This window comes from Mytilus californianus, unplaced genomic scaffold (genome assembly GCF_021869535.1).
Source record: "Mytilus californianus isolate M0D057914Y unplaced genomic scaffold, xbMytCali1.0.p SCAF_1, whole genome shotgun sequence".
NCBI lineage: Eukaryota > Metazoa > Mollusca > Bivalvia > Mytilida > Mytilidae > Mytilus > Mytilus californianus.
Genome location: NW_026262581.1, coordinates 29,258,503 through 29,285,328, shown reverse-complemented (window position 1 = coordinate 29,285,328; position 26,826 = coordinate 29,258,503). Strand labels below are relative to the sequence as shown.

Below are 26,826 nucleotides of genomic sequence, written 5' to 3'. Positions count from 1 at the left end.
TATTTATATACACTATCAATTTATAAAAGTCTTTTAAGAAGCTTGGGATTTTGAAACAGACAGCGATTATCCTTAATGCGAGTGTTTGTCTCGTACTCTTATATGGTGTTATACATGTAGCAGATAGTCGTCTTAAGAAATGTTTTATTCCTGAAAAATTTTACATCAAAATCTTACTTTATTAATATAAATTCAGTGGGATTGTGATGTATCCTTGTCGTCGTCTGAAGAAATGTTTTGTTAGTACTTAAGGTTTATTGCAGAAATGGCCGTACATTGAAAACTGGCATTTGTACAACAAAATAATGAAATAATAACTGCAAATGTCCTTAACTCCAAGAAAATTAATATACAGATTCACTGCCAACAATAAAATGCAAAACTTAAATGCAATAGTTGAAACTAAACGTTAATTTTCCATAACAGAACAACACTATTGTTTGTATGTATATACTATCGTCAACGAAAGAACTAAAAAGGAAACGATACTTAAGGAATGACTGTAATATTTTTTCTGTCTATGAAGAAATAACATGATAAAAAATGTGGTGCACACTGAATAACCCGCTACACATTTTTTATGTTATTTCGAATAGACAGGAAAGATATTACAGTCATTTCTTATAATTTAATTCTAAATTCCATTTTAAACCGGAGTAATCTATGAAAAAACGTTGATGACGTCACGGTCATATGACAAAATTATGTCTATGAGCTGATAAACAATACAACGCCAGCCAATCAGAAGACGCGTTACATCCAAAATTAAATTATAATTGTAAATTACATAATTGAGAATTATGTTTTGATGTATATTATGAATGATGTATCCTAGTTGATAAGAGGCAAAGGGCGTTACTTATTATTTTGTGATAAAAATTCTGAAAATAACCTAGCCTAAGATCATACGATTTTTGTTTTGGAGACTATCAGCATTAATACTCGTTCGATCGTTCGATGTAGGCTATCCTATTGGAAACGGTCAATTAGTGTTATCAAACAATTTGAAATTAGTAATATGCAAAATCAAATCTTTTCTTTCGAAATACGTAATTAATAAGTTTATGCATGATAAGTCAATGTAAACAAAGATCAACATGCATTGTGTGTCGTCAAGTTGATCTCAACGGTATATTTAAATCTATTTAAATAAAAATACAATAAACTCACTCTACCGGAAAACATATAAGGATTTTTTCTAAGTTCATTCATTCCTGTTGCAATGGTCTTGAATCATTTAGAACATATAAGCTTCCGTTTTAAATTGTGTTTGAGATAAAAGAAATTATTCCTAAATAATACATGTAATATTACAATATTCTCGATATTTTTTTCAGCTGATGGAAATAATTGGGTTTTTTTCACTAATGGAAAAAGTAATGCCACTCGATAGAAATGACATTTGACAGAGCTCAACAATCGATTAAACTAGGAAACAAACGGCAATAACGTTATTGAAAAGTCATAAATAACTGCTCTAACATTCGTCATTTTTCGGACTTGGTTCTGTTTACGTTGTGATACGTTTTGAAAAACATATATCATGTCAAGTCAAAGCTCACATGTATGTAACGAAGGTGTTAGTCAATCCATAAAATTCGAGTTTAAACCTAATATTCAATCACATTGTCTATAAAGATTCGCAACAGGGGAACCACCAGATGTGGATCCAGGATTTTGAAAAAAGGGGCCTCCGCAAACTAAACAAAGTTTGAACAAGTAAAAAGTCTGCATTTACTATAAATTTAGCCTTATGAGGGGACCCAAGCACCCTGCTCCTACTAAATCCGCCTCTGTCTACATGTGCGTAGCAACTCATAGGTCTATTTTGAGCATGATAAGGAATTTGCATGTTTTTTTTTAAAACTTATTTCCTCCTGATTTTTCTATGTAAAACTATATTACTTAGCATGCTCATTATAAATATTTCAAAATTTGTTTTATTTTTTTTTTTATTAATTTTATACATTTTAAATACATCAGCACATTATAGCTTTTACTGTTCCTTTGATAAAAGTTCTACATATTGGACATCTTCTAAGCGCAGGCGCACAGGTGACACAGGCAGCTAAATGGCCACAGGGTAGAAACACAATTGCAATTGGTTCATCTAAGCATATTTTACAAGTCTGCTGATCTTTCAGGTTTTGATTTTCTTCTTCGAGACTTCTAACCGACACTGAAATTTAAAATGATTCGATGTTATGTATATGCATTACGTTTAACACAGCATTCAGTAAACTTTGCCGCCGTAAAACACTTGAATTTGATACAAAACAGTAATGGTAATCATTATTTTTGGAGTTTCGCTGACCATCGGGTAAAAAAATGATAAACAATTCTTTATAAATGTCATGCGTCCGAATTTATCTTCATCGGGAACGCTCAAAGCAGAATATTTGAAAACCAAGGGTGTATAAGAACCGAAACAAATGAAGAGCTATACGACTAAAAAGGACCTCAAATAATAACCAAATCCATCTTAGGTTATTTTTGCCCGAGAGAGTTGAAATCTTCGTCTTTTTTGTTTTTAATATTTCGTAAATTTATAAACTAATAAGTTAATCAATGTTTGTTATAAATCATGTCAGTGACAGAGTACTGACTACGGTGTTGATGATACCCCCGGGGACTGATAGTCCACCAGCAGCGGTACATGTATCGACCCACTGCTGTAAAAAAACTAAAACAACAATTGATAGATTTTATGCATCCGAACGATTTTCTGGATTTACCTTCATCGAGAACGCTCATAGCCGAATATTTGAAAGCCAAGGATGTACATGTATAAAAACCGAAAACAGTTGGAGTTAGAATTAGAATTGATAGTCGAGTTTAAGATAATTTTCGAAAAAGAGTAAGTTTGAAAATTTCCAAGTGTTGAACATATAGGTTTGTATGAATACTAAGTCAAAATTTGGTGAAATTCCCAGTGGGATTTAAAATAAAGAACTTGAACACTAGCTCAAAGATTATCTCGAACTTTGCAATTACTTCGAAATTTATATGGAATGAATAAGCACTCGAAGTTGAACACGAATACTAACTATAATTCCTACTCGAACTCCAAAGTCTTAACTCGAAGGTTAGCCATATTCTTATTTTCGAACCAATGACATCTTTTAAGGGGGACGGAAATTTCGGTAAAGTGTAACATGTAAATTTATTTTGGCTGCCGGTTTAAGATTTAATATGCATAGTCTTAAAGGTCGCCCTGGGGTAAACATCAATGTGACATTTCGTATACATTCAGCACAATAAAAGTCTTAAAGGTAAATATGCAGACAAGGATCAATACTACATATTCTTTGTTAAATAAATATATAATATCAACAATACAATAATACATTATTATTACAGTAGTATTAAAAATACGTACATTCAAGCTCAGGATCACTTGCAGGTTCGTTATTTACTTGTGTTGTAGCTGCAGGTCCGATTGCTGATCGCGTTTCTTCTATTTGAGGTTTGGTTTTATTTGAATTTTCCTGGGTTTGGTTCGATTTTTCCTCTAAATTGAAAATAGTTTCAAGAAGTACGGTACTTGTGATATCTAAAAAAAAAACACAATGTATAAGTAGGTCGTTAAAGATTTCTTTTGAGACTGCAATCATATTCATAATTCTTTACATGTTAATACCTTAACATAAATATACGTGACACAGATCCACCAGAAGTCGCAAATGGTACTGCACCTTTCAGATTTTGGTCAAGAACTAATGCAACATTTTAAAAACTATAAAAAATAAATAAAAAAAAAAATGTGTATTTGACATAGATGTTCGGTCAAATTTTTGATATGAACCTTAAAAGTGATCTATGCAACAATTTAGTGTTGAATAAACGAGTAAACGCTATGTTGAAGTACAATTGTAGAACAAAAGCGGAAAATTGAACGAGAAGACACTCCTGACGTAGGCATTAAATTTTAATTTCATGTGTAAATTCGTTCAAAATTACTGTTTAGACTTCATTCCCAAGAATTAATAATCAAATGACTTAAAATATAAAGTTCAACATACTAAAACTTTTGTCATACCACGAGTTCAGTATTTTTCCTGTTTTGTCTGTGACTTTAGACTTTGTACAAATACATTAGAGTTAGGAACTTTACATCACACTAAAGAATGATACAGACAAGGTCTGTTTGCCTCTACTATCAGGTGATATGAAAAATAAAACTTTTTATCAGGTGATATGAAAAATAAAACTTTTTATCAGGTGATATGAAAAATAAAATAAAACAAATAGACTAGTTGGTCTCTTGTGGAGAGTTGTCTCATTGGCAATCATACCACATCTTCTTATTTTTATATAGATACTATGTTACTAGCAATAATGCCAAAATGATTTCATATAAGAAACAACTGACGGTGCACAGTGGAACACAGTAGATATCAAGTCAAGCGAGGAAGACAAAAAGTCGACCGATGACTAAGATATCAAGTAAAGTATTTGAGATGTTCAGTCCAGCGCTGAAGATAAAGTCCAGAGTTAGAGGTTTAAAGTTCAGCTCTGTTTGAAAGCATTACATACTTATTTACCCCAAGATGTCGTTAAATGAAATTGGATACCCTGCATTTATCATGTTTATCATGCTTTTCAATAACATATGATCAAATCGCTGAGAGTCCCCCCTCCCACCCCCCACCCCTTGATAAATTATTGAAAACTATCATTCTGCATTGACAATAATATTTTAGTGTAAATTAGATACACCCATTCGGGCTAACTCCCTGAAGATGTATCTAATACATATGTCTCACTCTTATCAAGTTTACTTATCATCTTAAGTATAAAATATACCTGATGTTCCAGCTTTCTTGACAGTATCATAGGCTTCTTTGATTAACTTTTCGTCATATCCAAACTGAGATACAGATCTTACTGAAGGAATGTTTCTAAAGTCATCCAGTGGCGTTTTAGGGTTAGGTAGCTCATTCTGTAATTTACAGTTCTAACCCATTAATGATTTATTAATATGATTGTAAATAATTCACAATAGAAGACCATAAAACATATTCAACTGAAAAACATATATATTCGGCACTATGAACCTTCTAGTGTGACATTGAGAGAGTCGGTAATAGAGATTTACAATAAGTGTATGACTCCGACCCGAGTCCGAATAAGACAGTTTAAATGTCGGGAGCGATCTCAAAATAATAAAATTACTGTAAACATTGTACTTTACTCATTACAGTATTAGGAAGCCTCCTACGAGTTCCAATGACTTTATAACATTTCCATTCGCTAACAACGTGTTCAAAGGAGACTCGGTATTCTTCAATGAGTCTGTTGAGCCTCTTACACATTCTCTTTTTTGTGTTCCGGCTTTCTGGTTATCTGCTGTCTGGTTTGTGTCATGTATGGCTGATGAAATAATTCAACATCTTTATCTTGACGAGGATCAGGAGCCACCCACTCCTTATGAGCAGTAGAGGAACATGAATTTCAAAAAATGGATAATGGGCCTGATAATGGAGATATAAATGCAAGCAATGGAACAGCGAAAGCTGAAGTAATTGTCACAGATAATATGTATGATGCTCTTGTATTTCTTGAAGCTTCAAAGAATCTTTAATGCAATTGGTTCGCAGTAACCATGAAGGTATGAAACATTTATCACAAAACAGGTTCCAATATTGTTTAAAGGCCTCGGAGTTGATTTAGATTATTCTGGCACCGGTAAAACAATCATACAGAAAACTTAAATGTCTATTCCAAAAATAAATTAACATTTTCTTTACCTGTATATACAATTCTACGGAGCCCTGTTGGTCTCACACAGATTATAAAGTGTCTTTTAAAGTCCTGCGCTGAAGATGTGTAAAGTCTAGCGCTGGAGATGTAAAGTCTAGCGCTAGAGATGTAAAGTCTAGCGCTGGAGATGTAAAGTCCAGCGCTGAAGATGTAAAGTCTAGCGCTGGAGATGTAAAGTCCAGCGCTGGAGATCTAAAGTCTAGCGCTGGAGATGTAAAGTCAAGCGCTGAAGATGTAAAGTCTAGCGCTGGAGATGTAAAGTCCAGCGCTGAAGATGTAAAGTCCAGCGCTGGAGATGTAAAGTCAAGCGCTGGAGATGTAAAGTCTAGCGCTGGAGATGTAAAATCAATCGAATTATACGAATTCCAAACAAAAAGAAATTAGAAAATTCAGCAAAGAGTCAGAAACTCACTAAAATAAGTAAGAAAATACCAAAACGAGAATAAAAAAATTTATAGACGGAAGAAGAAATGAAGCACACTATGACCAGCAAACAACCATTAGATGGCTGATAGTGGGGGCATAAAGAACCCTCAGATAGCTGATAGTGGGCATAGCGAACCCCTAGATAGCTAATATTGGGCATAAGGAACCCTTAGCTAGCAGAAAAAGGGCATAAAGAACCCTTAGATAGCTGATAGTTGGCATAACGAACCTTTAGAAAGCTGCATTCTGACTCTTTGCTGAATTTTCTAATTTTTTTTGTTTGGAATTCGTATAATTCGATTGATTTTACATCTCCAGCGCTAGACTTTACATCTCCAGCGCTAGACTTTACATCTTCAGCGCTTGACTTTACATCTTCAGCTCTTGACTTTACATCTCCAGCGCTTGATTTTACATCTTCAGCGCTAGACTTTACATCTCCAGCGCTTGATTTTACATCTCCAGCGCTTGACTTTACATCTCCAGCGCTAGACTTTGCATATCTCCAGCGCTAGATTTTACACATCTCCAGCGCTAGACTTTACATCCCCAGCGCTAGACTTTACATCTTCAGCGCTTGACTTTACATCTCCAGCGCTAGACTTTAGATCTCCAGCGCTGGACTTTACATCTTCAGCGCTAGATTTTACATCTTCAGCGCTGGACTTTACATCTCCAGCGCTAGACTTTACATCTCTAGCGCTAGACTTTACATTTCCAGCGCTAGACTTTACACATCATCAGCGCAGGACTTTAAAAGACACTTTATAATCTGTGTGAGACCAACAGGGCTCCGTACAATTCTTCCCAGGTTTTTATAGATTTACATAAAAGGTGTATATCAGGAGTGTCTCGGACACTTCGAAAATCAGTGTTGATTAACTATTTTTAAAAGTGATATGTCTCTTGGAAAAAATGCAAATTCTATAAAAAAATAGCTTGTAAGTGGCACTGCTCTCACGTGTACAATTATTGCCAGGTATTTGTAAAATTTGGTATTGCTCTTGGACAGATAAAATATGTGAAACGCGGTGGACATTGGAACTCTGTCCTTTTATTCTTATCAAAATCAATGCGAACAGGAGTATACATTACTACGGAGCCCCTTACGTGCCATGTAAATATAAATATTTTCGTTTGACGGAGTTTAAATCAGTTTGAAACTAGTGCGCACTACTTTACAACTCGTGCACACGACATTAAAACTAGTACGCATGACTTTTAAACTCTTAAGCAAAACTTTTAAACAAAGCTTGACTGACCCTTTACGAACTTGCGCACGAGTTTAAAAGCCGTGCGCACCATTTTGAAAGTTATGCGCACGAGTTTGAAAGTCGTACGTACGAGTTTAAAAGTCGTGCGCACGAATTTTCAAACTAGTGCGTGCCAGATTAAATCTGTGGCAAACGAAAATATATTCATATAGCACTGTGTACTATTCTCTTAGACTATATACGATGGAAACAAATAGCCCCAAAACAAAACAAAAATAAATTAAAAAAAAACAAACTGAACAATAGTATTATCCAATTTCCTTTTAAATAATTCGTCAGATATGAAAGGACCATTTTTTAAAATTTGAAAAGGGGTTGTTTTTTAATGCAATCAGTAAAACAAAAACATATAACTGGAGCAATAAATATTTGTTGTGAAAGTTTTTAAATTCTGAACATATCTGTTAGCGAGCTTTTAAAAACGTAGCGCACTTTCTACCCTTCAGTAAAAAAAATCAATTAATTTGATAAATGGTTTTGTCCTATCACCACACAAAGATTGAACACGGTAATATTAATTAGTGTACACATTATTTTGAGATCACCCCTATAGCCTATCTGTATGATTTGTAATCGTACTCGTACTCGGACTCCGAGTCCGACAGTTATTGTAAATCTCGATTGCTAATTGTCTCTATACGGAGTTCGCCGAATACATGTAGTTTAAATCTTTTTCTGTACGTTATGTAAAAAGGGTATTATTTCTGCAACACGCGTTTCTGGAATAACTTTTGTCACGTACGCACATGAACACAAGCTTGAAAAGACAAAATATTAAACGTACGATTTCATATAACCAGATATATTTAGCACAGGCACTTGTCTCTGAAAAAAAATTGCCTTAATATATTAAAGTGTATAGGTAATTTTTTTTAGAGACAAGCAAGTGCCTCCGTTGATATTTAGACGGCGACCATCTGTCTTTTGTAAAGGGGGACACGGATTGTTTGTCTTAAGACACACATCATTGTTTCAATTTCCTTCTGAAATATTTTGTTTCAAGAAATTTGAAATCCAGCAATTTGTTAAAAAAACATGCGCCCCTCCCCTCCCCCCCGCCACACACACACAAAACTAATGTGAGTTGCCTTTAATATAGAAAGAAATGCCAAGTCTGTCATACTAGTCAATTTTGAGACTAATGGTGTTGCAACCTTAGTTTTAGCATGATTACATACTTAGTTTATGAACTTAAAATTTGCGAACAATATGTTTCTGTTTTAGTTTCTGTCGGGTAATAGCCTCCTTCAACAAATTTTCTGCTATATATATGTATCATATAAATCGTGCCAATACTGGAACACATGCTACTGACTGACACCGTAGATCAGAACAAAAATAATTTCTTCTTCTTTGCAGTATGATCCGCTCTATAATTTTAAGCACTAGTATGAATTTATACTGTTATTTTGATTTCATTCAGAAGATGCGTAAATATATTCAAAACTCAGTGAAATAACACATTCAAAGAGGCCGTAATTGTAATGCACAGACATAACTTAAGCTTGTAAAGTATTGCACTTTTTTCATAATTGCATTTGGAACAAACCATTCTCTCTAACTAACCTTTTCGACTATTTCAGTTTGCATGTTGGTTGTTTGAACATCTCGTATAAATCTTTCACCTTTACAATTTCGCACAAATGCACAGTTCTGGTACCAGCGAGCATGTTCTATCCACGGCTGATCCCCTGGTTCCCAGTTTCTCAAGCCACCGCCACAGAAAAAGCAGCGACAATGATCCCCGGTACCTTTAATATAAAATTTTCAATGATGTAAAATTTTGAAATAAATAGAAATGCTGCTTATTTTTAATCATATGTATTACAACACTACTGTTATAAACTTAATTTGCGTACAAAGTGTAATACTTTATCACTGTTCACCGCAAACTAATTCAAACTAAGGCCAAAATTATACACGTGTTACATGATGAAAAAATAGTGTCGATTGAAAGGGACCTTTTTTAACATTTTTGAAAGCTTGACTCTTTTAGAGTGGAGACTTTGTTACTTTAAAGGCGCTTAATAGAAAATGCCATTTCTTTAAACAGGGCAGATTGTGTGACAGTTAATACTTTATTTTATTTATTTTGGCCTAATTATGAGGTATGTGTAAATCCATAAACACCAGGAGTGAAAATAGGTACAGTTTGGTTCGGTCACTGATAATTAGTCAGTTTCTGACCTACAAGTTAACATATTGTTTTTTATTCAATTAATTGTATGGAAATTCAAACATTGTGTTATATAAAGGAACTCAAGACATTTTTTATTTTAAAATTGACTTCAATAAAGATTTGATCAAAAGATTTCTTATTTTTTTCTTTTTTGATGAACAACGATTTGTACCTGTAAAAAAGAATCCCGCTGAAACCATTTCATCTGGAGACTGTGTCAAATATGTTGGCCAATGTTTAAATGAGTCGAGTCTAGATATTCTGGTGGCATATTTTGAATACTTTGGGGTATCAATACAAATCCCCATCGTCATTGGTTCAAGTGGAGCTTTACTAGCTATTGTGCTATCGTTAGAAGTTGTTTGACTCAATATCTGGCTGTTTAATGCGCTAGTACTGCAATTCATAGTCGATAAATTTGTCTGGGAAATTCTGGTCAAGCTGCCAGTATTATTACTCGAGTAATTATTTGCAATTTGGTAAACTTCTGTCCTCGTTATATCAGTATTAGTGTTGTTCATTAAACTTTGATTTATTCCACATGGACTACTTTGTATCCCTACGCCATACGTTTGTGAAACATCGTATATGAAGTTGTTTAAATGTTGATTAATTGTGTTAGTATTCTCACTTCCTTGAGTCTCTATTCCATTGGTATGCATATTCAAGCTCTGTTGAGCAACGGTACTTTTTATCGGTGGTTTAGTTTTGTCGCATTCAGTTCCTTCGCTAGGACTATAATATGCACCATTGCTAACAGTGCCTTCTGTGATATTTTGGGAATGTTCCATGAATTTGGAGCTACATGAATTTTGTTTGATAAAATCGCAAAGTGGCGAAATTAGCTTGTGAATTTCTGATGGAGAATCATGCCGTTTCCAGTTTTTGTGTGTAATTTTGCATTTAAAACAAACAACCTCATCACCATTTCCTGAATAATAGAATCCAGTTCTTGCAAGTTTAGTTGCATAGATACCAGGAATATCTGGAAATGTTGCAAAAGTTGACAATCTTGCACCTTCATACTCCATAGCATCCTGTAAGGGTAGTTTTGTACTATTTTGGCATATTGTGCTTTCGTCTGGAGGAAGAAATGGAGAACTCTGGTAGAAAGGCTGTTGTAACATTATTATGACGGTTTGGTTGATTGATTGGTTGATTGATTGATTGATTGATTGATGGAATGTTAATTGTTTAACGTCCTATATAACGGTTTGAGGTATCCAGATTTTCCTATGGGACATCAATATAACTGTCTTTATAAAACGTTTGTTCTTGATATGTATTATGAATTTTTAATTCTTCTGAATTATCAAAAAAAACCATTACAATCAATAAATACAGCCACTCACTCTTGTATCTGTTTTTTCCAAAAATTCTGGATAATGCTTAACAGAACTATCAAGAAGAAGCGTTATAAAAAAGCTTATATTAAATCCGCGTTCTTTTTGAAAATCGTTGATCGCTTCCCCCTTATGTGTACTGACGACTTGTGAGAAATATGCGTTCAATGTTGAGAGTGCAATACACGTAAGCATCTTTTCCCGTGTATAGTCTAGTCACATCCATTCTACAACATAAATCTTTTCACATTATAACGTCAGTAGCTATTGATACTTAACAATGAAAAAGAAACAAGTACCCGGTATTACATAACATGGTAGAAATAAAACATGTTTAGCTTATAAAGTGTAATTTAATTGCAAAATAACTAAAGTATCTTTTAATGCATTTGTCAGACCGAACGTGACAGTGTATGATCTATTATATATATCCCGCACAGTTACGGTCGCCCATCTCTAGTACGGGTGTTATTGCCAATGCAATGTGTATTCACTCTGGTGTGATATGGAATATTCAATGATACATGTACATGTATACAGGTGTATGCATTTGGCATTATATCTAGTATGTAGCTTTGAAAACTGAAACCATACGCCTAAATACAGAAATATAAATGTAATATATGTATGAACTGAAGTCAAAGTCAAATGTGTATTTAAGCGAAGTTGTTGAAGAAATGTTTAAAAATAAATCAACACCATTAATAAATAAAAACACAAGAGCGGATCAAAGATTTTTGAAAGTTGGGCATACTTCCATAAAACAGTTTATATCCCGCCAAGTAGAGAGAGGCGAAAATATTTTGGATGATTGTATGCTAAAAAATAAAATATTGTCCATCAAAAGTGGAGGGTTTCACACCCCAAGCCACCCCGCCCCACCCCCCCCCCCCCCCCCCACCCCCACCGGTCCCCCCATAAATCCGCCACTGAAACATTTAATCTTTCTGAAAAAGAAAAAATAGATTTTAAAAACAATTTAGCACATAGTTGCGCCTTCTTGGTATAGGAAAAATAAAACTGACCTTGTTGCAACAAACATCCGTTTAAAATGATTTGAGCGGGTTTTAAAAGAAGCGCTAAGCGTTGTTATTGGTTGTCATGTCGAATAAATTCATTGTTGCAATTGAATAGATCTATTTAAAATTTTATCTTACTTCCTGGTGTCGTCATAACGATTAAATACAAGGGGTGACAATCCAATTTAATAATAAGTAGATGTTGTGATAGTTGCCATTGAAAAAACTATCCACTAGAGTTCAAATAAGTGGATATAAGCAATTATTGGTCACCTAAAGTTTTTATTTTAAAGGTAATTAGGAAAGGGGATTTTTTGGGTAAATATTTTAATGATATCCGTAAAGTGTCTAATCACTACATGTGATTAATATTTCCAAAATTATTTTTTTTAATAAAATTTGGCATGTGCCGGAAAAGAATTTATCTTGCATTGTGATTTGAAATCACGATCGGAATTTGGTCTTCATAAACATTTATGACATAAAGGATCCCGGAGGTCCTGGATGGGCGGTCCTTCAATTCTGTATCCTTTTCAGTAATGGTGTAAACCCTTTTCTCTATTCTTTATATATAAATTTTAACCATTATTCTCTATTCATTTTATTTAAGCATCCCATTATTTGTTTTGCCTATTTTTCTGTATGCCTTATTTTTTCGCCCATTTTTGCGTAGTATTGGCCCATCATTCTCTATTCTTTAAACCCCATCCAGACCCTAGATGTACATTTATGGCATACATTTAAAGCTGCCCATAGAAGTATTGAGAATTAAATCTTTGAAGATCGAAAACAAAACTAACATAAAATTGAAAATTATCAATAATTTATTTGCCTCACAGGTTTTATATATTAAATTCATTTTTAATAGTATTCTATTCTTAATCTTAATTTTCTATTATTTATTTTGAATAGACTAAAAGATGCTTTGCTTCACCAAGAAAATAATATGGAATCGCAAAGGATAGTATTACACATTATTATCCATTCAGTGGTTCAACATTGATATCATGATTTAATTTTAGATTAAGTAAGTTTTCGAGCAGCACAAAATAATCAATTATAGTTCTCGAATCTATTTTTTCTGTCCTCATCCTAAAAATTATGTTTTGCTGCCTAATCCGACATCATTTCATATGAATTCTCAAATTACAAGGGAATTTTCCAAAGTTTGGAATTTTATAAGCAAATTTAGACTGTAAAAGCAGACGTTCCTTTTTGCTGGGCTTTTAAAAATATACATAATTCTTGTAATGGCGTAGGAAAAGACTAAAATAGTTTAGAAAAAAATTTCTTACATCCACCGGATTATTTTTGAAGTGGTGTAAATAAAACGACAGAAAAAAAAAATGAATAGGAAAGTTTAACAATCAACTGGAGAAAAGGAGAGAGAGGGATTTTATCAATCACGATGGAACATCATTATCACTCTAACCCTTTTTTGTAACTATGTAACTGCCAGTTACCTAAGAATATTGTAATTGTAAACTATATATTTTAACATGCCGTAGTTGCACTCACACCAATAATTTGAGGTATGATCTTGGTGCCTCCAAAACTCGAGTTAAAGAAACTTTGTACAAATACTTATATTGCCAAGGATTTGTATAAAATCCTCTTAAGAAAAACAAAGACGTCGATTTTAACCGAACATTATACGTAATTTTGTGGTCAAAACATGACGGTAAAGAGCGAATATAGTGTATCAATATTCAGGATACAAAATCACTTAGCGCACATGAAAAACAACAGGAAAGGAACAGCATTTTTATTGCGGTTCCTTATCTTAATCTCACGGCGAGGACTTCAACATGGAGCTGAAAAACATTCACCTTACCACCAGTTTAAGAGAACCTCTAACACCAGGTTTACCGGAATTCTTTAATTGCTAGATGTTACATGTATATGTGCATCGCAGAACACAGATGTCGGATAATACCGACAATTGAAATTATATCTAGCAACAAAATCTATAAAATACTGTCATAAATTTCTCCGCAATCTCGATGATTAAATATTAAATACAAACATTTATACACTCATGGGGTTTACAAAGTGGGGGTATATCAAGATATATATATTACATATTGACAATAAAGAGAAAGATTAACTTACAAAACCATATCAAAAGGGAAAATATTGACTGAAAAATTACTAATGTGTATACTCATACCAATGCAGTTTATGAGTATGAAATATAGACCATATAGAACTACATGTACCTGTTCTGAGCACGATTAAATAAAAGAGACTAATCTAGTGAATAGTTCAGCCTTGCTTTATTACACATTAAAGTATCGATAGATGTATGATAAATTACGAAAGCCGAGAAGGATCCTTAATGAATATTCTATAACTACAAAACTGCACTACATCATGCTAATTTTTACTACAGTAACTATAACTTAAACTTTTACCTATATGTTGTCCATTAATATGTTTTCATTTGAGCTTCTTGATCTTCAAGCGTATATGAAATATAATCTATATTCCGTTGTTTTATAAAAAGACCATAAACCCACTTATTCATGGTATGGTATCAATATTTCTGACCTGAAACTACGTACTTTTTATTGCTTAATTCTTTAGAATTTAATATGCAATGTTTCGGGTTCTTTCGGGAGTATTCCCAGGTAAACCCTCATCAGAGGCCGACCTTTATGTATTTATTTCATATCTAATATCATAGATAAATGTTTGTCTGTTTCATAACAGTTTTTTTTAATTTATTAACTACACGTGCATATAGGTCTACGTTGTAGCTAGTCTTTTTACAGACTGAAGAAACTGACCAAGTTGATCAGCACTTTTGTTTAATTAATGAAGAGACTTATTGTCTTTATTTTTATCACTAATTACTTCAACATAAATCTACACGGAATATAGTTGAGATAGTATTTATCATTTATCAATGTCATATTGTTGAATTCAGGGTATACTGGCGTGTTTGTTTTATCATCTATATGATAATATAAAAAAGTCTCCATGTTTAGCATTTGAAGAAATATGTGTAGGTACCCTGCCGGGTAGAAACATGGACATATTAGAAACCGTCGGTTATCTCAGATACGTGATCTATTGAAATAAATCGGTGTCATGTCTTTATTACATCTGTTTCACAGTATACACTATATTATAAAGCCTCCTGTGGAGGGGTTCTTCGACTTAATGATTAATTATCATGTCGCTAATATTCTTATTGTTTTTGAAACCCATATCTGGTTTAGATTTAAATATTTGTTTGGCAATCGGATCTTTCCGAATTATATACCAGAACTTTGTTATAATCTTTTTAAGATATTCAGCATTATAATGATACGTTGTAATGAACATATTTCTGCCTGTTATTTTATTCTTATATTGTTTCTTCCGAAGTTGTAACTGTCTGTCTTCGTGACGAATTTTGTGCAATATTTGACTGACAATTTCTTTCGTGTATCCCCGTCTAGATAATTTATCTATAAACAGTTTAATACGTTTATTGAATTCGTCCTTACTGCTGGTGTTTCAAAGAATTCTAGTCCCTTCTCCTTTACTAAAAGAAGAGAAACAGGTATGAGCATGACTCGAGCTCCTATGTATATACTGAAAATTTTCAGTGGGTTTGGTGCAACAGTTTACATCTAGTATCTTAGATGTGGTGACCTGTTTGTCTTTATACAATACAACATCTAAGAATTTCATAGTATGAGTATTTATTTCAAACGTGAATTTCAGCAGGTTATGTTTCTTATTTGCTATTTCAAATAGTTGTTTAATTTGCTCACTGCTTCCATTAAATATAATAAAGCCATCATCTCTCATTCGTTTATGAAATTTAATATTATCTATGTATGGATATTGTTCTATAATATTATTTATATGGTCAAATATAGCAATATCAGATATTTCCGGGGAAGCAACTCCGCCCATTGAAACGCCAACGATTTGTTTATATGCGTTTTCATTAAAAGTAAATTCATTTTTTGTCAGTAAAATACTAAGGATATCAAGTAGACTTTCTGTAGATGGTCTTTTAATATCATATTCTTGATTTACATGGTCTGTAAGCGTATTTTCTATAGCCGTTTTAATTTCATTGAAATTAAGATTAGTATATAACGATGTTATATCATAGGAAACAAGAAAATCACTCTGTTCCGTGTGAGTATTTTCTATGTATCTGATAAAATCGCTAGTATCTGATAGATATGTATCTTGTGTCTTAACCAGTGGAAGAAGAAAATAATCTAGGTATTTTCCAATATTTAGCAGTGGTCCCGAGCATTGGCTAATAATCGGTCGACCTGGTACATGTACTTTTTCTTTATTCATACATCTATTTTGGTACATTTCTAATGTTTCCGTACTAAGTTTGTGAATCTTAGGAAGGAAGTAGGCTTTTGGAGTTTTAAATGATTTACCTTCTTCTCGTAAGAATTTGAAAGACATTTCGTCTATTTCATCATTTTCTTTCAAACGGTATACCATTTTATTGACTATTTTTCTGGTGTTTTCTATGTCAATATTTATTATTTTAGTATAGTGAATACCGTCATTTAATTGGGATTCGCCTTCAATAAGATAATCACGTTTATTCTGTATTACAGTCGTGTTATTTTTATCGGCTTTATGAATACATATAGTATTGTCGATTTTTAATTTCTGTATGCATTCACGTTCCGATTTAGACATATTGTATTTAATCTTCGGCATATATTTTGATAGTTCGTGTTTTGTGTAGAAAATGTATTTTTCTATTGAATTATCGCCAATGATTGGAACTTGAAAGTTAGACTTACTTTTGAAAGGGTGGTTTTTAGTTGCTATGCGTACATTAGTACCGAAATAATATTTCAGTCGCAACGACCTCTAAAATGATTGAAAATCATTTATCAATTGTCTGTGGTTACATTTGTTTGTAGGAAAAATTTTTAAACCTTTTGCTATAACTTTAAATTCAGTTTCAGTTATATCTCTTTTAGATAAGTTAAGGACGAACTCTTTATGAAAGTTTAGGTCCCGTTTCTTATTTTCAATAGCAGATTGTGTTTAAATCTTATATGCTTATTCTTTGTTTTATTTCTTTTCTTGTTTTTATAATATCTTCTAGTATGACCCATGATTATCAATGGTGTCAGTGATCAATGGCAGAATTGCGCTTTGTTGAAATAAAGGTCATTATTAGAGCCTTATGTCAATTGAATAATAGATGATAATTATTACGGCAACCAATCGAATTCTTAGATTTGTTTTATAAAAAGACCATAAACCCACTTATTCATGGTATGGTATCAATATTTCTGACCTGTATCATGTCAAACCTTAGAAGGTATCATGAAAACTAACTACAAACTAATATGATTGTCAATGAACTATGGAAGTTATACTATTATACTAGCAAACAACCTTATGTCATCACTATATCATAGTCCTAAACATACATGAAATATTTAAACCTTTTGCTATAACTTTAAATTCAGTTTCAGTTATTATACTAGCAAGCAACCTTATGTCATCACTATATCATAGTCCTAAACGTACATGGAATATTTGCCACTGGATGCTGTATCATGTCAAACCTTAGAAGGTATCATGAAAACTAACTACAAACTAATATGATGGTCATTGAACTATGGAAGTTATACTATTATACTAGCAAACAACCTTATGTCATCCGTATATCATAGTCCTAAACATACATGAAATATTTGCCACTGGATGCTAAGCAACCAACAATCTTTAATTATCGCTGTATCATGTCAAACCTTAGAAGGTATCATGAAAACTAACTACAAACTAATATGATTGTCAATGAACTATGGAAGTTATACTATTATACTAGCAAACAACCTTATGTCATCACTATACCATAGTCCTAAACATACATGAAATGCTAAAAAATTATTGACTATTTTTCTGGTGTTTTCTATGTCAATATTTATTATTTTAGTATAGTGAATACCGTCATTTAATTGGGATTCGCCTTCAATAAGATAATCGCGTTTATTCTGTATTACAGTCGTGTTATTTTTATCGGCTTTATGAATACATATAGTATTGTTGATTTTTAATTTCTGTATGCATTCACGTTCCGATTTAGACATATTGTATTTAGTCTTCGGCATATATTTTGATAGTTCGTGTTTTGTGTAGAAAATTTATTTTTCTATTGAATTATCGCCAATGATTGGAACTTGAAAGTTAGACTTAATTTTGAAAGGGTGGTTTTTAGTTGCTATGCGTACATTAGTACCGAAATAATATTTCAGTCGCAACGACCTCTCAAATGATTGAAAATCTTTTATCAATTGTCTGTGGTTACATTTGTTTGTAGGAACAAATTTTAAACCTTTTGCTATAACTTTAAATTCAGTTTCAGTTATATCTCTTTTAGATAAGTTAAGGACGAACTCTTTATGAAAGTTTAGGTCCCGTTTCTTATTTTCAATAGCAAGATTGTGTTTAAATCTTATATGTTTATTCTTTGTTTTATTTCTTTTCTTGTTTTTATAATATCTTCTAGTATGACCCATGATTATCAATGGTGTCAGTGATCAATGGCAGAATTGCGCTTTGTTGAAATAAAGGTCATTATTAGAGCCTTATGTAAATTGAATAATAGATGATAATTATTACGGCAACCAATCGAATTCTTAGATTTGTTTTATAAAAAGACCATAAACCCACTTATTCATGGTATGGTATCAATATTTCTGACCTGTATCATGTCAAACCTTAGAAGGTATCATGAAAACTAACTACAAACTAATATGATTGTCAATGAACTATGGAAGTTATACTATTATACTAGCAAACAACCTTATGTCATCACTATATCATAGTCCTAAACATACATGAAATATTTAAACCTTTTGCTATAACTTTAAATTCAGTTTCAGTTATTATACAAGCAAGCAACCTTATGTCATCACTATATCATAGTCCTAAACGTACATGGAATATTTGCCACTGGATGCTGTATCATGTCAAACCTTAGAAGGTATCATGAAAACTAACTACAAACTAATATGATTGTCATTGAACTATGGAAGTTATACTATTATACTAGCAAACAACCTTATGTCATCCGTATATCATAGTCCTAAACATACATGAAATATTTGCCACTGGATGCTAAGCAACCAACAATCTTTAATTATCGCTGTATCATGTCAAACCTTAGAAGGTATCATGAAAACTAACTACAAACTAATATGATTGTCAATGAACTATGGAAGTTATACTATTATACTAGCAAACAACCTTATGTCATCACTATATCATAGTCCTAAACATACATGAAATGCTAAAAAATTATTGACTATTTTTCTGGTGTTTTCTATGTCAATATTTATTATTTTAGTATAGTGAATACCGTCATTTAATTGGGATTCGCCTTCAATAAGATAACCACGTTTATTCTGTATTACAGTCGTGTTATTTTTATCGGCTTTATGAATACATATAGTATTGTTGATTTTTAATTTCTGTATGCATTCACGTTCCGATTTAGACATATTGTATTTAGTCTTCGGCATATATTTTGATAGTTCGTGTTTTGTGTAGAAAATTTATTTTTCTATTGAATTATCGCCAATGATTGGAACTTGAAAGTTAGACTTAATTTTGAAAGGGTGGTTTTTAGTTGCTATGCGTACATTAGTACCGAAATAATATTTCAGTCGCAACGACCTCTCAAATGATTGAAAATCTTTTATCAATTGTCTGTGGTTACATTTGTTTGTAGGAAAAAATTTTAAACCTTTTGCTATAACTTTAAATTCAGTTTCAGTTATATTTCTTTTAGATAAGTTAAGGACGAACTCTTTATGAAAGTTTAGGTCCCGTTTCTTATTTTCAATAGCAAGATTGTGTTTAAATCTTATATGTTTATTCTTTGTTTTATTTCTTTTCTTGTTTTTATAATATCTTCTAGTATGACCCATGATTATCAATGGTGTCAGTGATCAATGGCAGAATTGCGCTTTGTTGAAATAAAGGTCATTATTAGAGCCTTATGTAAATTGAATAATAGATGATAATTATTACGGCAACCAATCGAATTCTTAGATTTGTTTTATAAAAAGACCATAAACCCACTTATTCATGGTATGGTATCAATATTTCTGACCTGTATCATGTCAAACCTTAGAAGGTATCATGAAAACTAACTATAAACTAATATGATTGTCAACGAACTATGGAAGTTATACTATTATACTAGCAAACAACCTTATGTCATCACTAAATCATAGTCCTAAACATACATGAAATATTTGCCACTGGATGCTAAGCAACCAACAATCGTTAATTTATCGCTATATCATGTCAAACCTTAGAAGGTAGCATGGAAACTAACTACAAACTAATATGATTGTCAATGAACTATGGAAGTTATACTATTATACTAGCAAGCAACCTTATGTCATCACTATATCATAGGCCTAAACGTACATGGAATATTTGCCACTGGATGCTGTATCATGTCAAACCTTAGAAGGTATCATGAAAACTAACTACGAACTAATATGATGGTCATTGAACTATGGAAGTTATACTATTATACTAGCAAACAACCTTATGTCATCTGTATATCATAGTCCTAAACATACATGAAATATTTGCCACTGGATGCTAAGCAACCAACAATCTTTAATTATCGCTGTATCATGTCAAACCTTAGAAGGTATCATGAAAACTAACTACAAACTAATATGATTGTCAATGAACTATGGAAGTTATACTATTATACTAGCAAACAACCTTATGTCATCACTATATCATAGTCCTAAACATACATGAAATATTTGCCACTGGATGCTAAGCAACCAACAATCGTTAATTTATCGCTATATCATGTCAAACCTTAGAAGGTATCATGAAAACTAACTACAAACTAATATGATTGTCAATGAACTATGGAAGTTATACTATTATACTAGCAAACAACCTTATGTCATCCAGATATCATAGTCCTAAACATACATGAAATATTTGCCACTGGATGCTAAGCAACCAACAATCTTTAATTATCGCTGTATCATGTCAAACCTTAGAAGGTATCATGAAAACTAACTACAAACTAATATGATTGTCAACGAACTATGGAAGTTATACTATTATACTAGCAAACAACCTTATGTCATCACTATATCACAGTCCTAAACATACATGAAATATTGGCAACAGGACGTTAAGCAACTAATATCGATAATAATTATTATGTCAAGCCGTTGAAGGTTACATGGAAACTAATAACAAATAAATATGATTGTCAATGAACAACGAAAGTTATACTATTATACTAGCAACAGATCGTTGGCGTTTCAATGGGCAGAGTTGCCTCCCTGGAAATATCTGATATTGCTATATTCAACCATAATCATAGACATAAAACAGAGAAATATCCTACAAAAATAATATTAAATTCCACTAAAGAATGAGAATTGATGGATTTAATATATTTAATGAAGAAGGTGAACAAAGTGAACAACTATTTGAAATAGTACATTGTTTTCATTCCTTCTGAAGGTACGAGAATTCTTAGAAACAATAGCAACATGTACTTATAAGATAATCGTATAAATACGGTCTAAAGTATAAATGTCTTGCAGATTTCTCTCTAACAAAACAGTTAGGCTAAGTGAGCATAGATGCAGACAGCAACTTCGAAAGAAACCAAATATTAGAAAACAAGTGGCAGAAATATCATGAATATCTTAACACGGTAATAACGAAATTTGGTATATAATTCGGAAAGATCCGATTGCCAAAAAAACAAATAAAGATAACTATCTAAATCCAAACCAGATATTGGTTTAAAAAACAATAAGAGTATTGGCAACATGATAATTAATCATTAAGCCGAAGACATTGATTCACAATACCCCACCACGGGAGGCTTTAGCATACAATCATTATACTGTGAAACAGATGTAAAAAGACGTGATGCCGATTTATTTCAAGAGATCACGTACAAGGGAAAACAGAATGGTTCCTGATATATTCATGCATAGACCCGACATGGTATCTACACAAACCTCTTCAATTGTTAAACATGGAGACAGTTGTATATTATCAAATAGGTGTTAAAACATACACGACAGTCTAGTGTGAATTCAACAGTATAGCACTGATAACTACTATCTCTATTAGATCTCGTGTAGATTTATGATAGATTAGATTACGAGAATAAAGACAATAAGTCTTTTCATTATATATATGAATAATTAACCAAAGGTGCTGATCTACTTGGTCAGTTTCTTTAGTCTGTAAAAAGACTAGCTACAACGTAGACCTATATGCACGTGTAGTAAATTTGAAAAAAAAACTGTTATGAAACAGACACACATCTATCTACTATACTAGATATAAAATAAATATATAAAGGTCGGCCTCTGATGAGGGTTTACCTGGGATTATTCCCGAAAGAACCCGAAACATTGCATATTAAATTCTAAAGAATTAAGCAATAAAAAGTACGTAGTGTCAGGTCAGAAATATTGATACCATACCATGAATAAGTGGGTTTATGGTCTTTTTATAAAACAAAATAAAAGCACAAAATAATCAATTATAGTTCTCGAATCTATTTTTTCTGTCCTCATCCTAAAAATTATGTTTTGCTGCCTAATCCGACATCATTTCATATGAATTCTCAAATTACAACGGAATTTTCCAAAGTTTGGAATTTCATAAGCAAATTTAGACTGTAAAAACAGACGTTCCTTTTTGCTGGGCTTTTAAAAATGTACATAATTCTTGTAATGGCGTAGGAAAAGACTAAAATAGTTTAGAAAAATTTTCTTTTAATTTCATTTTTTTTTGGTAGTTTAATGAACATCCACCGGATTATTTTTGAAGTGGTGTAAATAAAACGACAGAAAAAAAAATGAATAGGAAAGTTTAACAATCAACTGGAGAAAAGGAGAGAGAGGGATTTTATCAATCACGATGGAACATCATTATCACTCTAACCCTTTTTTGTAACTATGTAACTGCCAGTTACCTAAGAATATTGTAATTGTAAACTATATATTTTAACATGCCGTAGTTGCACTCACACCAATAATTTGAGGTATGATCTTGGTGCCTCCAAAACTCGAGTTTAAGAAACTTTGTACAAATGCTTGTATTGCCAAGGATTTGTATAAAATCCTCTTAAGAAAAACAAAGACGTCGATTTTAACCGAACATTATACGTAATGTTTTGGTCAAAACATGACGGAAAAGAGCGGATATATTGTATCAATATTCATGATACAAAATCATTTAAATTAGCGCACATAAAAAACAACAGGAAAGGAACAGCATTTTATTGCGGTCCCTCATCTCAATCTCACAGCGAGGACTTCAACATGGAGCTGAAAAACATTCACCTAACCACCAGTTTAAAAGAACCTCTAACACTGGGTTTATCGGAATTCTTTAATTGCTAGATGTTACATGTGTATGTGCATCGGAGAACACAGATGTCGAATAATACCGACAATTGAAATTATATCTAGCAAAAAAATCTATAAAATACTGTCATAAATTTCTCCGCAATCTCGATGATTAAATATTAAATACAAACATTTATACACTCATGGGGTTTATATAGTGGGGGTATATCAAGATATATATATTACATATTAACAAAAAAGAGAAAGATTAACTTACAAAACCATATCAAAAGGGAAAATATTGACTGAAAAATTACTGATGTGTATACTCATACCCATGCAGTTTATGAGTATGAAATATAGACCATACAGAACTACATGTACCTGTTCTGAGCACGATTAAATAAAAGAGACTAATCTAATGAATAGTTCAGCCTTGCTATATTACACATTAAAGCATCGATAGATGTATGATAAATTACGAAAGCCGAGAAGGATCCTAAATGAATATTCTATAACTAAAAAACTGCACTACATCATGCTAATTTTTACTACAGTAACTATAACTTAAACTTTTACCTATGAGTTGTCCATTAATATGTTTACATTTGAGCTTCTTGATCTTCAAGCGTATATGAAATATAATCTATATTCCAAGACAAAGGTTTCACGAGAACTATTTATAGATTTTTTTTTTTTTTCAAATTCTTTTGATCTGTAATACTTCATATATATATATATATATATATATATATATATATATATACATCTATTGTTAATTTAAACTTTACAAAAACAATTTTAAATTCTGGAAAATCACAAGCAAAAATACAACCATAAAATGAACCGAAAATGAAATAAAAGATTAAGTTAAAGGATCTGTTTTCTCTGTATTTGTTTAACTCGCGAGTCAAATTTGGAAATTTGACGAAACATTATAAACTTTTTATTTATTTTAAACTATAAAAATGATATTTGCCTTATTTAGATATTAAATTTAAAATTTCACTTCTGTTTATTTTAACAATGATAACATTTCAATGTTATTCAGTGCTATATATTTTCATTGATCAAAATGTTCATACATTTCTAAAAATTGAATTTGTTTGTTTCCGAAAGTAGTAATTTAATTCTAATCGATTTCTATCTATGTTTGAAATAAAGAAAATGGCTTCCTGTTTAATTTGTCGAAAAGTATTAGTTTATCAAAAATATATTTTTGAACGTATTCAAACAATTTTAAGTTCAATTAGTTCATGTTAAAACAAATACGACATTGAGATAACACATAGAAAGTTTTGATGTTGGGGATTTAAGATTCTATTTATAAAAATATTTTTTGAAAATTGCCTTAATATGAAATAAATGAATAGCAAATCGGCGAGAACAAATTGTTTATTACATTAAAATTGATTGATTGATTATTGGTTGCTTAACGTCCAATGGCTAATATTTCATGCATGTTTAGGAAGAGAACAAATTAGGTAAACAATAAAAACAATAGGCAAACTGTTCACAGACACAAGTAAAAAGAAATGAAAAATTACTTGTCATTATATAGCCTTCAATACAGAACAAAATCCATAATGTATAATAGTTAAGCTTTAATAAGTGAAATAAGGACAAACAACTCCCAGTGCAGTCCATGTTTCTCATACTTATATTCGTTTTGAAACAACTATTCAAGAAATTATTTCGATTTCACCAATGACAAAATGTTTATTTTTTTATTTTTTGTTATCAAATATATGTAAATCAAGCACCGAAGTCAAATGGAAACGTTATTCTAGTCTGAACCAAGTGTAACGGAAGAAAATCTATAGTGTCCTCGTTCTTTACAGCAAATATACACATCATGATAAAATGTATATTGTTAAAACAAAAATCCGGTTCAAAACACACTTCTTTTAAAACACTTTATTTATGCATATTATTTATGTTAAGAAAATTATAAAATACAATGTAATGTGACCGAAACGAGTATGGTCGAAATTACTTTGGCCGAACTGGCACTGTGGCCTACACGTCTCGAAAGCAATTGTATATGTAATTGCAATTTCATGAGTGGTATAGGTATAGGTAAATGATTTGTTGTTTTGTCCATACACATCCCGAGTCTAATCAGTCAAGGCATGGGAGCAAATGGGTATACTCCCGTTTCATAATAATAAATGATTAAACTGTTCCGAAAAATTTCAAAATTCAAATTATCATCAAACAGAAAGTGATTGTCCTGCAGATCTGAAAATCTCATGTTAAAACTCAACATCATAAGTTACGGACTATAATTAACAATTCATTTCTTAACACAGCTGTGTACTTTATAAATGCCATGCTCAGCAGGTTTAATAAATCCTCTAAACAACGTAAATAGGAGGTGACTGTCTAACAGATATGAAGTTTATACCAAACATCAATCATTTCTTAAACCATGCAGAAGCTGAATAATAATTCACTTACGATCGGACGGATAAGCATAAGCAGAGATACATATGATATATATATATATATATATATATATATAATTCGTCTCAAATTTAGCCCAACAATGTTAGATCTAGAAGTGCATGTATATATATCCATATATCTTTACTTTTTAAGTCTTATGAACATTTCTCAGATGTTACAGTCATATGTTTGTATTGCCTTCAATATGAAATAAATATGGTTAAGACTTACTTAGAATGGGATGATGATTTTACCAACACTGGGTTGTGTGAACGTTATATATAATAATCTATATATCGAACAAGCACTAAAGATACACGTATTTTTCATTCCATATTTAGCCATAATTTGTCCTCAAGATGATAGAAGATATATAAATGTATACAATTATCGTGACTTACACACATTCAAAAGTGTTATTTTTTCATTCTAGTATGATCGATCACATTTAAAGGTTCACAAATAAGTATTTAAATGTGGAATACACCTACTACTTTTTGAATTATACATAAGCGTTTAAATCTTGAGTTCGTAGCTTTTTATCTGGAATTTAGGTCATTTTCCTACATTTTTATATTCCTATAACGTCTGTTATAATCAAAAGATAATATTATCTGATTTATTTTTTCGATCGTAATCGTCTTAAATTTTAAAACAGTTTTTTATTCATTCAACGTACGAATTTTCCTCAAACTTCATAGTATTCCACGCATATTTTTTGACAACCAGGTAGATATACTTTTTAGTTTTTGGCCGGAGTATATTGCTTTCCCCCACTCCCATGAATTTGGCATTTCAATATATAAGGAAGCTGTGTCTCAATGTTATTATTTAGCATGTGATACTGACAGATTATGTCTTCTTTAGGGAATAATATTAACTTATCCATCGAATGCTACAGAAATGTTTATATTACAGGAGTTGGTTTCACAAAAGCAGTTATAACGGCTAAGATTGATCGTAAGTATACTGAATTGTTCATGACTTACGATCAATCTTAGTCGTAAGTTT

The 26,826-nt window shown here is 31.9% G+C and overlaps 1 protein-coding gene across 3 annotated transcripts; it reads right to left on the bottom strand.

Moving 5' to 3' along the window:
• Positions 1–1,943: 1,943 nt before the first annotated feature.
• On the bottom strand, positions 1,944–26,067 carry LOC127701183 (baculoviral IAP repeat-containing protein 7-A-like). Of its 3 annotated transcripts, none has more exons than XM_052205027.1 (6): positions 26,047–26,067; positions 9,815–11,212; positions 9,030–9,214; positions 4,807–4,942; positions 3,380–3,553; positions 1,944–2,179 (listed from the first exon to the last, which is right to left on the bottom strand). In XM_052205027.1, exons 2-6 carry the CDS (start codon positions 10,767–10,769, stop codon positions 1,980–1,982), a joined length of 1,650 nt encoding a protein of 549 aa, XP_052060987.1. In that variant the 5' UTR covers positions 10,770–11,212; positions 26,047–26,067; the 3' UTR covers positions 1,944–1,979. The 3 variants fall into 3 exon arrangements, with proteins under 3 accessions (XP_052060987.1, XP_052060990.1, XP_052060980.1); XM_052205030.1 differs by lacking the exon at positions 26,047–26,067 and adding an exon at positions 14,419–14,439; XM_052205020.1 differs by lacking the exon at positions 26,047–26,067 and adding an exon at positions 12,011–12,092.
• Positions 26,068–26,826: the final 759 nt, after the last annotated feature.